Source organism: Rutilus rutilus (assembly GCF_951802725.1).
Source record: "Rutilus rutilus genome assembly, chromosome: 14".
In the NCBI taxonomy this organism is placed as follows: Eukaryota; Metazoa; Chordata; class Actinopteri; order Cypriniformes; family Leuciscidae; genus Rutilus; species Rutilus rutilus.
The window spans coordinates 32,232,521-32,254,399 of record NC_140219.1 but is presented as its reverse complement, the minus strand read 5'-3'; the positions used below and the strand labels follow the sequence as shown (position 1 = coordinate 32,254,399).

At 36.8% G+C, this 21,879-nt stretch overlaps 1 protein-coding gene across 2 annotated transcripts in view; it reads right to left on the bottom strand.

The window, feature by feature from the left end:
• LOC311303450 (interferon-induced very large GTPase 1-like) overlaps window positions 1-21,879 on the bottom strand; it is a 48,886-nt gene that overhangs the window by 15,447 nt on the left and 11,560 nt on the right. For both annotated transcript variants that reach the window (XM_084429951.1, XM_084429950.1), the window contains 2 exons: window positions 1,323-1,430; window positions 476-1,212 (listed from right to left, as the gene is read on the bottom strand). In XM_084429951.1, coding sequence (XP_084286077.1) covers window positions 476-1,212; window positions 1,323-1,326 — 741 coding nt within the window. In that variant the 5' untranslated portion in view covers window positions 1,327-1,430. The remainder of the gene's footprint in view (window positions 1-475; window positions 1,213-1,322; window positions 1,431-21,879) is intronic.

The window sequence follows — 21,879 nt, the reverse complement described above, 5'->3', positions numbered from 1 at the left end:
TCGCTGGCGATACGTCCGCGATATTAATGCGATATGGCTCAGCTTGTCAGTTAACTACGGCTCTTTGTAGTAAATGCCGCCCCATCTGAAAGCAGGTGATGGCGATTTACTACTAATCAAGGAACCGGCTTTACTGACGAGATGCGCATAACAATCTCACGATATATATCGCCCAGCCCTAGTATGCGCATAGTTCCCGCCCAGAACGGAACCATACCGCCAATCCAAACTGTATGCTAATTGTCGATCGTATTTGACGATAGTGGTCCTGATAGAAGTATATGGTGTTTTATTTTTTAAAAAAATATATATAAAATCGGCTAAATATATAAAATCGGCTAAAATTGGTATCGGCAGGTCAAACTCAATGAAAAATTGGAAATCGGAATTGGCCTAGAAAATTCTAACCGGTGCATCTCTAATTGAAAGCACAGATATAAATTGCACAGGATGCCACACCAATCTGCACTCTTACCTTCACAGCTGATTGTGTCTGTGATTTTCCATTTTGTTGTGATCCATTAATTTCTGTTCCTGCTCCTGCCGCACGTCCACCTCCCAGAAATCCTCCGATTACTCTAGCTGTTACTCCTGCTGTTACTCCTGCTGTTACTGCTGCTGCTGTTCCAGATGCTGCTACTCCTGCTGCAGAGACTCCTGCTACTGCTAATCCTGCTGCTGCTGCTGCTCCAGATGCTGCTGCTACTTCTGCTCCTGATGCTAGTGATTCAGATGCTGCTGATCCTGCTCCTGATGCTTCTGATCCTGGTGCTAGTGATTCTGATGCTGCTGATCCTGCTTCTGATGCTGCTGATCCTGCTGCTCTTGCCTCTGATACTTTTTTAAATATTGTTGCTGTTGCTGTTGCTGCTGCTCCTGCTGCAACCATTGCAGCTCCTGCCAGCGCTCCAGTTACTGCTGTTCCTGTTAGTGATTGTGTTCCTAACAATAAGTGCAATATTGCCGTTGCTGTTCCTGCTAGGCATCCTGCTACTGCTATAGCTACTTTTATTTTTCTAGCTTCTGCTTCCCATAGTGATTGTAAAATGCTTATTCCAGCTGCTGCTCCTGCTGCTGCCCCTACTACTGCTGCAACTATTGTTGATGTTACTGAATTACCTATTACTGCAACTGTGGCAACGATCAGTGCTATTGTTACTGTTAGTGGTGATTGTAGAGCTGCCCTTTGTTCTCCTGTTGCTTCTTCTGGCACTGCAATATTAAAGAAGAATTGTCTTCATGAAATGTCATCATCACAGAAATACAAACACCACTTACTACTGTGTAAAGGATGTAATCCATTTATAATTTACATTTCTTACCCATGTTGCTTGATTTTAATTTGCCAGGATGACACAGATCTTCCCATAAGCACCTCTGTCAGGTTTAAAGCTCCTTTCCCCCTCTTTATACCCAAGCCTTTTGCCCTCCTTTAAAGAAACAAATGTTACAAATAATTGTATTTTATTAATTTTTTTGACATGCAGCAGATAAAAACAATGTAGGTAAGCAATAGTACAGTCAGAATGTTCATGGTGGTTCATGGCTTCTATGTACATTTCTAAAATACACTTTTTGTAAAGCTGCTTTGAAACAATATGTATTGTGAAAAGCACTAAACAAATCAATTTGAATTTAATTTAATTGAATGGTGGAGGATTAACCAAGTATTTTCCGAAGGAGCACAGTAGGTAAACAGGTGAGTATGTGACTAAATAGGAATATATAGCTGGAGGAAACCAAGATATCACAGGAAATTGACATAGGAGGTCGCTGGAGTTCAATGAGGGAGATTGCTGGAGTGGAGCCAAACCACCGCAGCAAGTGAAGCTGTATCCATTGCAGAAGCCAGACAAAGAGTGACTGAATGTTAGGTGATGAGGGACAGGTGAAGATGATTATATTCGCATTAGAGGGAACGCTAAGAGTCAAGTCTGGTGTATCCATAACAGTAGCAAACCCAGAGAAGAAGAAATGGGTAAATGTAAGTTAAATTGTAAGTTCATTCTTTGTGCATACACAGCAAAAACTGCAGTGTTAAATGAACTCTTCTGGGAGTTTATATGGCTCCAGACTCAAGAGTGTTAAAGTGTTAAAATATGAGTGTTAAATTAACACTCAAGAGTGTTAAAGTTAATGAGCTAATTAAGTGATTCATTGAGTGATGATTGATCATTATTGAAGACACCTGATGTTAACAAGCAGAATCACCAAAGGAGAAAACAATTTTTTTAAGACACCATTATGGTGATCAGTGTTTGCTTTAGTTGGGCTCGTGACTCTTAAACTATTAACATTATATTTTGTTTGGCTGTTGTATCTGAGTTATAACTGCCAGATGAACAAAGATAAATGGTGATCAGGTGATATTGGTTATGTTTTGACATAATCATTATTTGACCAGAAGCACGAATCTCATTTCGAGAGTTATGTCTACCTTGTTGATTACAGCAGCCCTGTGATTCTATAACAAAACATTTTCAGCATTTTCAATATACTCCAAAATATTCCTCAAAAGATGTTCTGATCAAAAGACTTTGAAAATTACTTCATTTAAACACACTGACATCAATAATCAGCCTGTGAATCTCAACAATGGTGACAATAATAAAGCATGTTGCAGTGCATTCTGGGTGCCACCAATCAAAACTAATTTATGGCTCCCATCATGCATTGCGGTATGAATAAATTATAATCTGAATTGTTTTAGTAATTTCCTTTTCCTAATTGAATATTCTGTTTGTCACCATTGTTGAGATTCATACACTGTTTCTTGATGTCTGTGTGTGCCTAAAATAAATATATTTTTTCTCTTTATCAGAACAACTTTTAAAACATCCTTTGGATTATTTAGAAAATTCTGGATCTTATGCTGTAGAATCACTGGGATGCTGTAATTAACAATATACATTTGTTGTGTTCTTCTGTGCATATTGGCCAGTAGGTGGCGGTAGAGGTTTGTAATATGTGATATTGAGAACAGAAGAAGAAGAGAGTCTGAAGTGTTACATCAGCTGCTATCTATGCTGTTCTATTTGCTATTTCTATTGTTCATTAAATAAGTTCTTATTTGAGAAAGCCTTTCATTCCTTCTTATTAAGGATATAATAAATTGGCGACGAGGTACTTTTCTTTTTGGAGATGGCAGCTGTTTCTACTTTTTCCACGCCATTTTTGCCATGTCCTGGTGAACCAACTATTCCTTTCGACAAGTGGCTACGGATGTTCCAGAATTATTTGCTTGTTGTTGGTGCTTCTGGAGATGCATGGCCAGTTGAGCGCAAACGAGCACTACTGCTACATTGTCTGGGGACTGAAGGACAAAGACTATTCCTTGCCAAATCAAGGTGATACGATGGAAGATGCGATTGCGGCCTTGAAAGCGCATTTTACCCCTCGACGGAACATAGTAGCTGAGCGCCATGCTTTCAGGAAACGTGTTCAGGCACCAGGAGAAACTATAATTCAGTACGTAGCTGCTCTACGGGATTTAGCAGTTACTTGTGACTTTGCAGCTACTTTGGATGACATGTTGCGTGATCAGCTCGTGGAGAATGTGTCCAGTCATCGGATTCGTGAGAGACTGCTTTTGGAATCTGAATTGACTCTAGAAAAAGCCATTACTATAGCCACCCAAACAGAAGCTGCTGGTGAACAAGCCAAATTATTATCGAATACTCGTTCAGTTCCTGTGCAAGTGATACATGGAAAGCCTCCACCTGCAGCTGGACGTTTCCGTCGTAGACCACCTTTAAAGCCACGTCTGCAATGCGCTCTTCAAAGCCTTCGTCAACTACTGCACCTGGTTCATCTTCCCGTGAATGCTATCGTTGTGGATCTAAGAAACACCTCGCGAATGATCGTAGTTGTCCTGTTGCATCGGCACAGTGCAATAACTGTCAAAAGATGGGACATTATTCGCGGGTGTGTCGTTCAGGACAAGCTTGCTCAGTGCGTGAAATTGACTTGCCTGAAGGTCAGATCCTTTATATGCATGACTCACTAACTGATAAAATTCGGTGCACTGCTCTCATTGCGACCGCAACTACGTCTGTGCCTATCGAGCTTACCGTGGATTCTGGGTCATCTGTTTCTATATTGCCTAAAATTGTGTATGATACACACTTCCAGAAAGATGCACTGCTGCCTCCTTCATTGAAACTGGTGATGTATTCTCGTGCTCTGATTCCTGTGCTTGGCTGCTTACCTGCCACTGTCTCTATGGATGACATCACCTGCTCCACGTCATTCTTTGTGGTGGAATCTGGCACAGCTCTGCTTGGGATGGATCTTATTAATGGCTTACATCTTCGTTTTGAAGGCAATTCAATTTTGCCAGCGCAGTCATCAACACCTGTGCTGCGATTGTCTGCGTTGACGCCTTCAGCTGCTTTGGGATGTGCAAAAGGCTTTATGCACAGAGTAAAGACTTCTCCAGCTGTTGCTCCTGTGCGCCAGAAACTCCGCCGCTTACCGTTGTCTGTTAGAGCCGCAGTCAGTGAGGAAATTCATCACCTTCTCGAATCTGACATTATAGAGAGAGTAGACGCTTCGCCGTGGGTCTCCCCGATAGTAGTAGTACAGAAAAAGTCGGGTGCCATTCGAATGTGCGTGGATCTGCGAGAACCCAACAAGGCTGTAGTTACGGATAGCTACCCACTACCACATATTGAGGAACTTTTGTCTTTGTTAAGGGGAGCGACTGTATTTTCCACTATCAATTTGGAGAGTGCTTATTTTCAGTTGCCCTTACATGAGGAGAGCCGCGATCTGACCGCCTTCATTACTCACGAAGGACTTTTCAGATTTTGCCGCGTACCGTACGGATTTGCTTCAGCACCTTCTGCTTTTCAGAGAATGTTGGTAACAGTTTTGCAGGGACTTCCGAATGTTGCCAATTTACCTTGATGATATCATTCTCTGGGGACGTACGCAAACTGAACATGATCACACGCTCAAAGCGGTTGTTCAGCACTTACAGGATGCTGGACTGAAGCTGAATCAATCGAAATGTCAGTTCAACAAAACCAGTCTGCGCTTCCTGGGCCATCTGGTGAATGCGCAAGGAATTCAACCTGATGAGGATCACCTTTCTGCCATTCTTCATGCACCCGCTCCAAAAGATGCACCTCAACTCCGCTCTTTCATCGGGCTACTATCGTGGTACAATAAGTTTATTCCCAACTTTGCCACGGTAGTTGAACCTCTGCGTGCGTGCATCAGGCAGGGCTCAGATTTCGTCTGGTCGGAGGAAGCTCAGCAATGCTTTGATGCTGTAAATAAGTTGCTCATTGACAGTCCTGCACTTTCATTGTTCGACCCTGATTTGCCTACGGTGGTATCTACAGATGCCTCTGATTATGGTCTGGGCGCTGTTCTCGCTCAAGTTCATGAGAATAAGACTGAGCGCGTCGTCGCTTTTGCATCCCGGACATTGTCGCCTGCTGAACGCAAGTACTCAACCATTGAAAAGGAAGCACTTGCGTGTGTCTGGGCAGTTGAAAAGTGGCGAACCTACTTGTGGGGTCGTAAATTCCTCCTGCGGACGGACCACCAGGCATTAACTGTGCTCCTCTCATCCAAAGGTACTGATCGCGCCGGAATACGCATTGCGCGCTGGGCAGCACGGTTACTGTGCTTTAACTATGATGTGATTTACCGGCCTGGGGCTCAAAATTGCACTGCCGACTGTCTTTCTCGTCTGCCTTTGCCTGCTTCGGATGAAGACTGCATGGACGCTGAACCTGAGTTTGTGGCATTTATGTCTCCTGTAATGTCAGCTCTGTCACCTGCTGAGTTTGCTTCTGCCTCCGCGACGTGCTCTGAACTGAGTGCATTACGCACACAAATAGCTCGCGGTTGGCCTTCCTCTTCAACTTCTGTGGATAATATTCTACGTCCATACTTCAAACTACGTGACGAATTGAGTGTGCAGCACGATTATGTGTTCAGAGGATCACGTCTGGTTGTGCCTGTTGCGCTAAGGCACACGATGGTGAAGTTAGCTCATGAAGGCCACCAGGGAATTGTGCGCACAAAATGCCTAAAGTGCAGGGGAACATATATTCAAAACACAAGCCACAAATAGTTAGATTATATAACCCTGACAGATTAATAAATAAAATTAAAATAAAGAAATTATTAAAATAACGAAAGTAGCCAGAATTTTCAACTTTGTCTTTTTAACTGCAGAAACAACAATAAATGCTAAACTGGAGAGGCAGTCTTTTTAGCTAAACATGTTCACAGCATCTAAAAATCAAATTAGAACCGGCTGAAAAGTTTTGAAATCACTTGTACCCTACCTGATCGAGAGAACAAATCCAGTCTTTCTCTTTGTGTCCGCTGGAGTCTTTTCAAATTGTGCGCGCGGATAAAATACATTCTAACGTGAAACCCAGTCTATGCGTGAAACGTGTTAACGTTGGCCGGCAGAAGTGCGATCATGGTTTTCCTGATGCTAAATCCAGCCTTGGAGAATATCCTTTCTGATGGTGCACATCCACACTTTAGATTTTCTTATCCCAGACATTGTTGAAGATTTAAATCCTTGCCGCGAAGACGCTCCTCTGTCGGTCACGGATTGAAAGTGAAACTTAAATCTGTCACGTGGTGTTTGGATTTATTCACTCACGTTAAAAAATATTTATTAAAAGCTTCTTTCTTTGCACATTTTTATATACAGCATTATCATAATAGGCTGAATATTAATGTATTGACATAAAAGCTAGTTCTATGTGAAATCAGACATTGAGCGCCCTCATATAGCCAAAGTGGCATGATCCTCGTTTCATAACACCTCAGCGAAGATTCGACCATGAGATCGGTAGTCGAATCAGGCTTCTCCTATCGAAGCATCGAATCTTCGACTATTCGGGGTCACCCCTAGTGAACTGTACTGGTGGCCAGGCATAGATTGTCTGGTTAAAGAGCACATACAGACCTGTCAAATGTGTCTGTCCTCTGACAAAACTGCCAACACCTGCCAACACCACTGGCTGCGCCGCTGCAGCCAGTGCCTTTTCCGTCTGTACCGTGGGACAAGGTAGCTGTAGATGTGGTGGGTCCATTTGAAACCGCTGTGTGGGACTGTCGTTATGCGCTGACATTAGTTGATTATCACAGTAAGTGGCCTGAAGTCGCTTTCACCGCTTCCATCACTACTCAAAATGTTATCGCCTTCTTGTCATCTGTGTTTAGTAGATACGGCAATCCATGTTCTATCGTGTCTGATAATGGAACCCAATTCACGTCAGCGGAATTTGCTACATTCCTAAAAGAGAGAAACATTCAACACATACGTACTTCTGTCTACCACCCTTCCACGAATGGAGCTGTGGACCGCTTTCATCGCGTGCTGAAAGGCTGCATTCAGTCTGCTGTTCTGGGAACGAAGCCGTGGAAATCTACAGTCACGGAATTTCTCCAAGTGTATCGTGCTACACCGCATTCTGCCAAGGGACTATCCCCGTTTGAGTTGCTTCATGGCAGAAGGATGCGAACGCGTCTTAATGTTCTTCCTCTTCTCACCACACGTCAGGATGCTCCTGCGCTTCTTCAGCGAGTTTCTTTGAAACAACAGAAAATGAAAGCATAGGCTGACTCCAGACGTGTGGCTCGCACTCCTGATTTCAAAGTGGGAGATTGGGTGCGTGTGCGCATTCCAACTCACGTTCTGAAAGCGCATCCAAGATTTACCAACCCACGTCAAATTGTGCGTAAACTGGGTGCGTGTACTTACCTGTTATCAGACGGGAAGAACTGGCATGCTTCTCACCTGGCTCGTTCTGTTGCACCTGTTTCGGAGACTACCGATATGGATACTATGGACTTGTCATTTCAGTTTCGTCCTCCTCCTCCAGCGCCTCAAGCTCCTGAAGCTCTTCAAAGAGGTTCTACCCGTGTGAGACGACCTCCTCGTTGGCTGGAAGACTGTGTTACTTAGTCACTTGCATTGCGAGAATATAAAGGATGAGTAATTCATTAAGTCACCTTGTTGTTTATTTTAATATGAATACTACATTCTTGTGATTATCGTGAAACTTATTTTGTTCTTTAGTCTGATTGAGATAAGTAGTTATGTTACATAACCAAGTGAATGCTTTGGTAATTTTGTAACTTTGTTATTGTGTTCCTTTTGTTTTTAAAAATCTGGGTAGACAGTTTGCTTTAAGTGATGAGGGAATATGTTGTGTTCTTCTGTGCATATTGGCCAGTAGGTGGCGGTAGAGGTTTGTATTATGTGATATTGAGAACAGAAGAAGAAGAGAGTCTGAAGTGTTGCATCAGCTGCTATCTATGCTGTTCTATTTGCTATTTCTATTGTTCATTAAGTTCTTATTTGAGAAAGCCTTTCATTCCTTCTTACTAAGAATATAATAACATTTAAGTCAGAGATTAGCCTCTAAGCGCAACGATTCAGGTCAAATTATGATTATCAACTTCAACTTTTCTCTTTGTTCATCTGAGAGTTATAACTCAGATACAAAAGCTAAACAAAAACTAAAGTTAAACATGTAAGGGTCACGAGCCCAACTAAAACAAACACTAATCACCACAATGGTGACTTAAAATTGCGCTTTTTCTCCTTTGGTGATTCTGCTTGCTAACATCCGGTGTCTTCAATAATGCTCAATCATCTCTCAATGAATCACTTAATTAGCTCATTAGTTAGTTCAACTCAAACCGTTTGAGGAAACCGATTGCCTTAAATCATTTAAGTTTATTAACTCAAACAATTTAAGCATAAAAAAATATTTGATTTGTGTCCAAGTAACTCAATAACTTATTGTTAAGATATCTTGGGTAAATAAAGTTAATAGCACTAAGTCCATTCAATTAATATAACTCAAATCTATGAAGTACACTGTAAACCCGAATAAGTTGGCAGAACTCAAAACATTTAAGGCAATCAATTGCCTAAAATTTTTTTAAGTTCTGAAATTCAAAGTACATTAATTCATAAAATTAACTTATAACTTTAATTTAATTTCAGTGGGAACACTTTTATTAGTATAAACTAGGGCTGGGTGATTTAAATCATAAGATTGTTATGCGCATCTCGTCAGTAAAGCCGGTTCCTTGATTAGTAGTAAATCGCCATCACCTGCTTTCAGATGGAGCGGCATTTACTACACAGCAAAAACTCCAGTGTTAAATTAACACTCAAGAGTGTTAAAGTTAATGAGATAATTAAGTGATTAATTTAGTGATGATTGAGCATTATTGAAGACACCTGATGTTAACAAGCAGAATCACTGAAGGAGAAAATCACAAATTGTAAGCCACTGTAATGGTGATTAGTTGGACTCTTGACCCTTATATATTCACTTTAAATTTTGTTTGTCTGCTGTTATTGATTTATAACAGTCAAATGAACAAAGAAAAGTGGGATCTGATAGTGTTGGTTTTGTTTTGACATAATCATACTGTGATCTGAGAAATGAAACTTTTTGAGATAGTTTGGTGTAACTTGTTAGCAGGAGCTTTGTGATTTCACAGCATATGATTATCAGTGTTTTTCTTATAATCCAAAATATTTTATAAACATTGTTCTGATCAAAAAAACTTTCGAATGAATTTATTTAGAAACACAGATATCAATAATCAGCCTGTGAATCTCAACAATGGTGACGATAATAAAGCATGTTGCAGTGTCTGCCACCAATCACAACTCATTAATGGCTCCCATCATGCATTGCAGTATGAATAAATTATGATCTGAATTGTCTATGTAATTTACTTTTCCTAATTGAATATTCTGCTCGTCACCATTGTTGAGATGCATAGACTGAATCTTGACGTCTGTGTGTGCCTGAAAGAATGATTTTTTTTTTTAAACCACTCTTGGTAACACTTTATAATAAGGTTCAGTTGTAAGTCATTTATAAGTGGTTAGTTAATAATGAACTAATCATTTACAAAACATTCATAAATGATTAGCAAGTGATATACTAACATTTTATGTATGTTTTGTAAATTCTGTTACAAGTCATTTACAAGTGATTAGTAAATGATTAACTAATTATTTACGAAACATGACTATGCGTTCATAAATGATTAATAAGTGATAGGTTCATTATTGTATGTATATTTTGTTTATTCAGTTGTAAGTCATTTACTATTGATTAACATATCATTTACAAAACATGAATATGTGTTTCATAAATGTTTAATAAATTATGTTTTTTTTTTTTGTATGTATGTAGCAATTAGAGGGTGCAGAAAGTGTTGTAAATGCCTTGTACACACGTACAGATCATTTGTAACAGGTCAGTAACAGTGTTCAACACAATGATTTGTAAACGCATGAATAAATCATTTACAACACTCTCTGCATCCCCTAATCTAAAGTGTAAACTATTCTTCACTTGTAAATGTGTTACACATCATTCGTAGATACGATTTGTTGATCTTATGCCTTACTGATTCTTGAAGTGGTAATCTACGAATGATGTGTAACACATTTACAAGTGAAGAATAGTTTACACTTTAGATTAGGGGATGCAGAAAGTGTTGTAAATGATTTATTCATGCATTTACACATCTATAACAGGTGTTGAACACTGTAGTGTGTACTGCAGTGTAAGTGCTGACTGGTGAGGGTATAGACAGCTGTCTTCTCTGAAACACATGGAGTCTTTAACCACTGTGCACCTGATGTGAGCAAAACATAAAAAAAAAAATTATTAAACATTTCTGAAATGCACACAGCAAAAACTCCAGTGTTAAATTAACACTCCTGGGAGTGTATATGAGTCCACACTCAAGAGTGTAAAGTGTTAAAATATGAGTGTTAAATTAACACTCAAGAGTGTTAAAGTTAATGAGCTAATTAAGTGATTAATTTAGTAATGATTGATCATTATTGAAGACACCTGATGTTAACAAGCAGAATCACTGAAGGAGAAAATCACAAATTGTAAGCCACCGTTATGGTGATGGGTGTTTGCTTTAGTCGGGCTCTTGACCCTTATACATTTACTTTAGATTTTGTTTGGCTGTTGTATCTTATAACTGCCCGATGAACAAAGAGAAAAAGTGATCTGATGGTGTTGGTTATATTATGACAATCATCATTTGAACTTGATCACTGAACTCATTAAGATCCTTATTTCTGACTTAGATTTATGTTGTTGATTACAGCATAACTGTGAATCTGCATAAATATCCAGAATTTTAGATATAATACAAAGGATTTCTTAAAAGTTGTTTAAAAAAAAAAAAAAAAAATCTTTCTTTTAGGCACACACAGACGTCAAGATTCAGTCTATGCATCTCAACAATGGTGACGAGCAGAATATTCAATTAGGAAAGGTAAATTACACAGACAATTCAGATCATAATTTATTCATACCGCAATGCATGATGGGAGCCATTAATGAGTTGTGATTGGTGGCAGCGACTGCAACATGCTTTATTATTGTCACCATTGTTGAGATTCACAGGCTGATTATTGATGTCTGTGTTTCTAAATAAATTCATTTGAAAGTCTTTTGATCAGAACAATGGTTATGAAATATTTTTGGATTATATGAAAAATACTGAAAATCATGTGCTGTAGAATCACAGAGCTGCTGTAACTAACAAGTTAAGCCATCTCAATAAGTTTTGTTTTACAGATCACAACATGATTATGTCAAAACATAACCAACACCATCAGATCACATTGTCTCTTTGTTCATCTGACTGTTATAAATCAATAACAGCAGACAAGCAAAATTTAAAGTAAACATATAAGTGTCAAGAGCCCAACTAAAGCAAACACCCATCAGCTTAATGGTAACTTACAATTAGTGATTTCCTCCTTCAGTGATTCTGCTTGTTAACATCAGGTGTCTTCAATAATGCTCAATCATCACTAAATTAATCACTTAATTATCTCATTAACTTTAACACTCTTGAGTGTTAATTTAACACTCATATTTTAACACTTTACACTTTTGAGTGTGGACTCATATACACTCCCAGGAGTGTTAATTTAACACTGGAGTTTTTGCTGTGCATAGTCATGTTTTGTAAATAATTAGTTAATCATTAACTAATCACTTGTAAATGACTTGTAACGGAATTTACAAAACATACATAAAATGTTAGTATATCACTTGCTAATAATTTATGAATGTTTTGTAAATAATTAGTTCATCATTAACTAACCAGTTATAAATCACTTACTACTGAACCTTATTATAAAGTGTTACCCAACTCTTAAGAAATCCTTTATATTATATCTAAAATTCTAATATTTATGCAGAATCACAGTTATGCTGTAACCAACAACATAAATCAAAAACATAAAGTTCAAATGATGATTGTCATAATATAACCAACACCATCAGATCACCTTTTTTCTTTGTTCTTCTGGCAGTTATAACTCAAATACAGCAGCCAGACAAATTCTAAAGTTAATAATATAAGGGTCAAGAGCCCAACTAAAGCAAACACCCATCACCATAACGGTGGCTTACAATTTGAGATTTTCTCCTTCAGTGATTCTGCTTGTTAACATCAGGTGTCTTCAATAATGATCAATCATCACTAAATTAATCACTTAATTATCTCATTAACTTTAAAACTCTTGAGTGTGGACTCATATACACTCCCAGGAGTGTTAATTTAACACTGGAGTTTTTGCTGTGTACAAAGAGCCATAGTTAACTGACAAGCTGAGCCATATCGCATTAATTATCGCTGGCGATACGTCTGCCAAACAAAAACCATAAAATTAAAGTAAAATATGCTAATTTAAATAAAGTGTAAAAACTTTAAAATAAATTTGATGTCACCATGATTGAGATCAGTAGTTGGGCTCATGACCCTTGAGGTTTTAAATTTAGCTTTCTCTGGCTGCTTTATCTGTGTATTTGATGCACAATGTTATAGCAATAAATGCAGTAGAAAATATCAGATGATCTTGGTCAGTTATTGGTGATGTTATAGTCGTCATATGGTGATGGTTAGATTACATAATATGTAGATGGACTTTAGCTTTATACAAAGTATGTAATGCCATAATTTTTCACACGACCCTTGAAATATTGTGGCATCAGTATTATAACAATCTGAAATGTAATTATACAGAAGAAGTTTTGAGCTGGTTAATTTTTATTGTAGTATAGAGACATCAAGAATCAACATATGAATCTCAACAACGGTGACAACCAACAAAGCCTTTTTGTGACTTTATAGTCGATCAGAGTTGACTAGATTTTTTTTTTTCATTGTCACCATTGTTGCGATTCATACACTGATTCTTGATTTCTGAGTGAGTCTATATGATCCTGTCAAAACATTTTCTGTATAATGACTTCATAAAATCTGAGTATCACAGCACTGCAGGCTCGTCTATAGCAGTTTTATCATGCTAAATTAAAGACTAATATTTAACAACTTACTTAGATATCACACTTCAGATGGTATCAATGAAGCAGGACACTATGACAACTATTATCACTAATAAGTGACCAACATCATCTGATCTGAGTTTCTCTTAAAGTTCTACCATAATTAACATGCATCAAAGAAACACAGTTAAAGCAACCAGAGAAAAACTTAAGTTAAACACTAAAAGGTCAAGAGCCCAACTAAAGCAAACACTAATCTCCATCATGGTGACATCAAACTTTATTCTTTTCAATAAAGCTTCAACTTCTAAACCTCTGTTAATTCTCAATAAGAATGTTAGTATGAAAGAAATAAAGTCTGGATTGTAATAAGTGAAGATGCTGAGATCCTGAGAGATCTGTTAGTGTTTAATGTTCTGTTGGGGTTTAAAGTGTTTCTGTATGGTGTGTTTTGTGTGTCACCATTGTGTTGAAGAGTAGAGCCTGAGCTTCAGTTAAGGATGAGAAAAAGAACAGTGATGATATGCTGCATGTTGCTTTATTTAACTGACAGTAACTGTGTGGTTGCTGATGCAGTGACATATAATCATAACAAATCATGCATTTAGTTAACTGCGTATTTTTTAGTAAAAAAAATCAGAAAATAAATGTGAAATAACTGTTCTTCTCTTTAAAAAGATTAATTGAAGATTAAAAATATTTTGCACTTATTTAAAATAGTTTTACATTAATTTTAATTTTACATTTTTACATAATTTTACATTAATTTTACGGTTTTTGTATGGCAGCCGTAGCTGACAGTCATTTGACTGTTTTTTATGGAATTTTTTTTTTACAGTGAAGGTGTTTGATCGTAATAATTCAGCAAATAGCAATCCTTTATAGCAAATAGGATATTTTACTTTATTTTTACGATTTTTGTTTGTCAGCCGTAGCTGACAGTCAATGACCCTTTTTTAAAGATTTTATTTTTTACAGTGTAAAGCCAACATGAACAGAAATTCTTCTAAATTAGCATAACAAAACATTAATCACTACTAAATCTCACACTTAACATTAATCTTACACAAAAAAACAAAAAAAACAACAACATTATATTACGCTTAATTTTAGCATTTACTCTCCCTTTCGAGTGCCATCGGCAAAGCATGCTGGGAAATAGACATCCCAGCTGTTTCAGTTAAACTTAAGTTTGTCTAAATTAAAATAAATAATTTCATAAAACTCAAAACAATGAAACAGTTCAGTTTACTTAAAATATATGAGTTCTGTGAACTTGAAAGAAAAAGAAAGTGCTAAATACTCATACAAGTTAATTTGAGGAACTAATTAGTTTAATTTAAGTTTGTCCTATTCAAACCAATTCATGATTTTGAGTTGTTAGGGTTTACAGTGTACCCAGCTAACAGAATTTTGTTATAAGAACGTTCTCCAAATATTCAGTGTTGGTTCTGGGAACGTGAAAAATGTCCAGTTTTCTTGACATTAGAGGAACGTTTTTTTAAAAGGTATAATGTTCCTCAAATGTCCTTTCAACTTAAAATTCAACATTATAGGAACGTTGATTTCTAACATTCCAAGAACATAAAAATATCCAGTTTCCTGAATGTTACTAAAATGTTATTTAAAGGTTAGTGTGATGTTCCTGAAACATTCTTTCCATCATCTTTCGAAAGAGTAATAAGAACACAAACTACAACTTTATTCAGACACAGCCTTAGATGAACTGAAGATAGACAATAACTCTCAAGATCTGATTAAACAACTCCACAAACAGCATTACCAGCTTCACTTATTACTAACCAGACTGACTTTATTTCTGTCACACGTCTACAGAAGATCTTATTGAGAATTAACAGAGGTTTAGATGTTGATGTCTTATTGAAAATGTTTCTTTTGAGGTCACCATCATGGAGATCAGTGTTTGCTTTAGTTGGGCTCTTTATGGAGTGAACACAGTCTCAAAACCTTCCACAAATGCACGCGAGAGATCAACATGTGCACGCAGCAATCCACAAATGCACGCGAGAGATCCACATGTGCGCATAGCAATACACAAATGCACGCGAGAGATCCACACACGCAAAGCAATCCACAAATGCACGCGAGAGATCCACACACGCAAAGCAATCCACAAATGCACGCGAGAGATCTACACAAATCCCCAAATGCACACGACAGATCCACACACACACACACACACACACACACAAAGCAATCCACAAATGCACGCGAGAGATCCACACAAAGCAATCCACAAATGCATGCGAGAGATCCACACACGCAAAGCAATCCACAAATGCACGTGAGAGATCTACACAAATCCCCAAATGCACACGACAGATCCACCCACACACACACACACACAAAGCAATCCACAAATGCACGCGAGAGATCCACACAAACCAATCCACAAATGCACGCGCGAGTTTCTCTCTCACACACACAGCGATCCACGAATGCACGCGAGAGATCCACACACAGACACACAGCGATCCACACACACAGCAATCATGCATTATTGTACTTATTTGGTCACTCGCATTGCTTTGCTTTATCTGTAGCCTACCTGTAATTTCAGAGTCTTTTGCATTGGTGTTCTGCCTGAAGAATGCCCCTGAATATGTGCTTTTGTATCTGTGGAATCTTTTGAGACTGTCGTTCCGCGGCCCTGATTTACAAATGCACTAGGGCTGGGCGATATATTGCACGACATTGTTATGCGCATCTCGTCAGTAAAGCCGGTTCCTTGATTAGTAGTAAATCGCCATCACCTGCTTTCAGATGGAGCGGCATTTACTACAAAGAGCCGTAGTTAACTGACAAGCTGAGCAATATCGCATTAATATCGCGGACGTATCGCCAGCGATATTTAATGCGATATGGCTCAGCTTGTCAGTTAACTACGGCTCTTTGTAAACAGCAAAAACTCCAGTGTTAAATTAACACTCCTGGGAGTGTATATGAGTCCACACTCAAGAGTGCTGAAGTTAATGAGATAATTAAGTGATTAATTTAGTGATGATTGAGCATTATTGAAGACACCTGATGTTAACAAGCAGAATCACTGAAGGAGAAAATCACAAATTGTTATGGAGAATAGTGTTTGCTTTAGTTGGACTCTTGACCCTTATATGTTTACTTTAGATTTTGTTTGGCTGTTGTATGAGTTATAACTGCCAGTTGAACAAAGAGAAAAGTGAACTGATGGTGTTGGTTATATTATGACAATCATCATTTGAACTTGATCACTGAACTCATTAAGATCCTTCTTTCTGACGTAGATTTATGTTGTCGGTTACAGCATAACTGTGATTCTGCATAAATGCCCAGAATTTTTGATATAATATAAAGGATTTCTTAAAAGTTGGTTTTAAAACAAAAAAATCGTACTTTTAGGCACACACAGACGTCAAGATTCAGTCTATGCATCTCAACAATGGTGATGAGCAGAATATTCAATTAGGAAAAGTAAATTACATAGACAATTCAGATCATAATTTATTCATACCGCAATGCATGATGGGAGCCATTAATGAGTTGTGATTGGTGGCAGCCACTGCAACATGCTTTTTTTATTGTCACCATTGTTGAGATTCACAGGCTGATTATTGATGTCTGTGTTTCTAAATAAATTAATTTGAAAGTCTTTTGATCAGAACAATGTTTATTAAATATTTTGGATTATAAGAAAAATACTGATAATCATATGCTGTAGAAACACAAAGCTGCTGCTAACAAGTTACACCAAACTATCTCAATAAGTTTCATTTTTCAGATCACAGTATGATTATGTCAAATCATAACCAACACTATCAGATCACACTTTACTTTGTTCATTTAACTGTTAAAAATCAATAACAGCAGACAAATAACAGTAAAATCTAAAGTAAACATATAAGGGTCAAGAGCCCAACTAAAGCACTGATCGCCACTGATGGCTTACAATTTGTGATTTTCTCCTTCAGTGATTCTGCTTGTTAAACATCAGGTGTCTTCAATAATGCTCAATCATCACTAAATTAATCACTTAATTATCTCATTAACTTTAACACTTTTGAGTGTTAATTTAACACTCATATTTTAACACTTTACACGTGTGGACTCATATACACTCTCAGCCCCAGGAGTGTTAATTTAACACCGCTCCATCTGAAAGCAGGTGATGGCGATTTACTACTAATCAAGGAACCGGCTTTACTGACGAGATGCACCTAACAATATCGTGCGATATATCGTCCAGCCCTAAAATGCACACAAGCCTATCTGTCCCATAGACTGTGATCTGTCCCCATTACCTGCAAAGATGCTATATGGTGTCTTCCTCCAGAGGGCGCTAACCGGCCTTTGAGCTGAATCTCCCAAAGGGCTGGATTCATTTCGTTTTCTGCCTTGGCGAGACAACTGAAGTCTAAACATTTTTCACTAAATATCATATACATACATGCAAATGTAGAGTAAAACCAAACCCCTTTTTTTATTCTTCAACGTGAAATCAGAATAGGCTATATAGCCTATTAAGAAAACCATTCAGATAACAGGAAAGCTTTAAAGTATTTCTGTAACTGTTGGCAAACTACAAGGCTGTACGTTTTCTTTTGTTTATATTATTGTAGTTCTGAATGTACTTTGTGGTAATGTAATAACCCCTCCCCTCACACACATATATTAAATGGAAATTAATATATTTTCAGCAATTACCTGCATGTTTTGCTTTCCTTATTTTTAAAGAAAGGATGAATGCTTCCACATAATTTAACCAACAAAGTAAAATATTTCTTTCAAAAGAATCCACAAGTATTACCCTCAAGTAAACAGTTCTCATGCAAACCATTACATGCAAAAGTTTGAAAGTGAGATTTGCCTCAGTTGCTCCTTTTGTGGTGAATCAGATGAACCAGTTTTTTTTTATGTTCATTTACTATAAAGCTTTAGCAAAATATTTCAAAGTTTATTAAAAGTTAGATAATAAAAGTGGGGGAAAAGTATATTGGTATCAGGTCTCGCGATGTAAACAATTGCTTTACGGCCAAAAGAAATCTGCTAAAATGCCGTCATTATTGCGCTCCCTCACGCTGTCCGAACCTGAATGAAGAAGACGTTTTAAAGAATGTCCCATCTGCTTTGATGTCGTTGATCTGCTAGCCTCTGGTGTCTGAGAATAGCCAACGAGTTTTTACAACAGTGTTGTCAAATATCTATTCCGAAGCTGTGGGGGGAGCTCTAGAGAGAAACCTGCGAGCAAAAAGCGAGAATACAGCGAAGAAATCCCGAAGTTGGATGCAGCTTTAATGTCTTTTATCTTCAGTTCATCTAAGGTATGGCTGTGTCTGAATAAAGTTGTAGTTTGTGTTCTTATTACTTTTTCGAAGGATGATTGAAAGAATGTTTCAGGAACATCACACTAAACTTTAAATAACATTTTAGTAATTCTAGCAATTTGTTAGTACACTGTAAAACCCAACAAGTTAAGCTAACTCATTTCGTTTGAGGAAACTGATTGTCTTAATTCAATTAAGTTTATTAACTCAAACAATTTAAACATAAAAAAAATATTTGATTTGTGTCCAAGTAACTCAATAACTTATTGTTAAAATTTACAGAAGCAGTTGTTGTATGAGCACAATAACATAAAGGGATTATTTGCTCTAAAATCAAGCTCCATGCACCACTTGTCACCATGATGGTAACTATCCTACGCTGTAAAAAAAAAATCGTAAAAAAAGTGTCAAATGACTGGCAGCTACGGCTGCCAAACAAAAACCATAAAATTTAAGTAAAATATTCTAATTTAAATAAACTGAAAAACACTGTTATTTCACAGGTATTTCCTGCAATATTATGATCATATACCTTCATTGTAAATTTTTTTTTAAAAAAGGGTCAAATGACTGGCAGCTGCCAAACAAAAACCATAAAATTAAAGTAAAATATGCTAATTTAAATAAAGTGTAAAAAACTTTAAAATAAATTTGATGTCATCATGATTGAGATCAGTGTCTGCTTTAGTTTGGCTCATGACCCTTTAGTTTTAAACTTTAGTTTTCTCTGGCTGTTTTAACTGTGTATTTGATACACATTTGTTATAGCAATAAATGCTGGAGAAAATATCAGATGTTCTTGGTCAGTTAATGGTAATGTTATAATCATCATATGGTGGTCTGGTTCATTGATTTGTCAGTCAAGCATGAGTATATTAAGTTAGATTGCGTAATATGTAGATGGATTTTAGCTTTATACAAAATCTATAATGCCATATTTTTTCACATGACCCTTGAAATATTGTGGCATCAGTATTATAACAATCTGAAATTTTAATAAATATATATTTTACAGAAAGAGTTTTGAGCTGGTTCATTCTTATTGTAGTATAGAAACATCAAGAATCAACATATGAATCTCAACAACGGTGACAACCAACAAAGCCTTTTTGTGACTTTATAGTCGATCAGAGTTGACTAGATTTTTTTTTCATTGTTGCGATTCATACACTGATTCTTGATGTCTGAGTGAGTCTACATGATCCTAAAATCTGAGCATCACAGCACTACAGAATCATTTATAGCAGTTTTATCATGCAAAATTAACAACTAATATTTAATAACTTAATCAGATATTACGCTTTAGATGGTATCAAGGAAGTAGGACTCTACATGATGACTATTATCATTAAAAAGTGACCAACATCATCTGATCTGAGTTTCTCTTGGATTCACACTATAAGAAATATGCATCAAAGACACACAGTTAAAGCAATCAGAGAAAAACTTAAGTTAAACACTAAAAGGTCAAGAGCCCAACTAAAACAAACACTGATCATTTAAATTAGGATATTTTACATTAATTTTATGTTTTTTTTTTTTTTTTGTATGGCAGCCGTAGCTGACAGTCATTGACACTTTTTTTAAGATTTTATTTTTTACAGTGTAAAGCCAACATTAACAGAAATTCTTCTAAATTAGCATAACAAAACATTAATCACTACTAAATCTCACATTTAACATTAATCTTACACACACACACACACACACACACACACACACACACACACACACAAAAAAACACATTATATTACACTTAATTTTAGCATTTACTCTCCCTTTCGAGTGCCATCAACAAAGCATGCTGGGAAATAGACATCCCAGCCATTTCAGTTAAACTTAAGTTTGTCTAAATTAAAATAAATAATTTCATAAAACATTGAAACAGTTCAGTTTACTTAAAATATATCAGTTCTGTGAACTTGGAAGAAAAAGAAAGTGCTAAATACTCAAACAAGTTAATTGGACTGAACTAATTAGTTGAATTTAAGTTGGTCCGACTCAAACCAATTAATGATTTTGAGTGTAAGGTTTTACAGTGTGCTGTATTTTTACTGTTAAATTGTAGTTGATGATTTACAGTACTCTTGTAAAATGTACAGGCTTACTGGCAACCAAAATTGCCAGTAAGTTGCTGTAAATTTTACAGTATTTTTTTTTTACAGTGTATGACAAAAGTACTGTATATCTATATATTTAATATTCATAAAACAGTAGGTGAAAAGAACCCGGATGACCTATTTGATGCATGAACTGTTGTTACTAGCGCGCCTGACATCCAATAATTGCAAAAAGCTTTGTGCTTTGTTACTTTTTAAGTGAATTTTTTTCATTTTAAAACTTGTAAAATTCTGATGATTTTATCATGAAATTCAAACATGCCATTTCGGTGCTCTTTATTATAGCGTGCAAGATTGCTGTACACTGTTTGACCTTACCAGGTTTTTTTACAGTAAAATACTGGCAACAGTGGACTTAATTTACTGTTAATTGTACAGTTCTTTACTGTAATCTACAGTATGTTACTGTAAAAATGCACTAAAACTCGAGTTAACTAATTTCACTTGCAGAAACCGACTGCCTTAAATTGACCAACTGTCATTTAAATGTATTAACTAAAATTTATAAAGCATTAACGTGAGCAAAGTATTAATGTGAACTTCTTTCATTTGAAACCAAAAAAAAAATAAAATAACTTTTGTAAATTAAGAGATTTCCACTGGACCCAATAATAACCAACTGCAGAACCGCAGAACCATACGTCATAACAGTGTGAGGATGACAGCTCCAGCCTGACAGTCTGATGCCGGAAGTGGACGGAGTTCATGTTTAACACGGTAGAACAAGGAAAAGAAGAAGAGAAGAAGCTAAAAATATGTTATATCTTTGTTGGATACAACATAACGTTACGCTTATACAAAACGGCTCTAAGTATTTTGTAAGTTAATATTCAACAATACTATTGATCTGTCATTGACACCATTATATGAGAACTGAACTGATCTGGATGATAACATCACAGTTTTCTCCAGAATGGCTAACGTAACGTTATATAGATTAATTAACTGAATGAATAACTTTTTTTACAACAGAAATGAAGCAACACTGAAGCTACATAAGCTGGATTATGACACTATTTTGTTCTAGATCTGCCGAGACAAACTTTGTTGCATTATTTTCCTATGATCCGTGTAAAGCTGCTTTGAAACAATCTG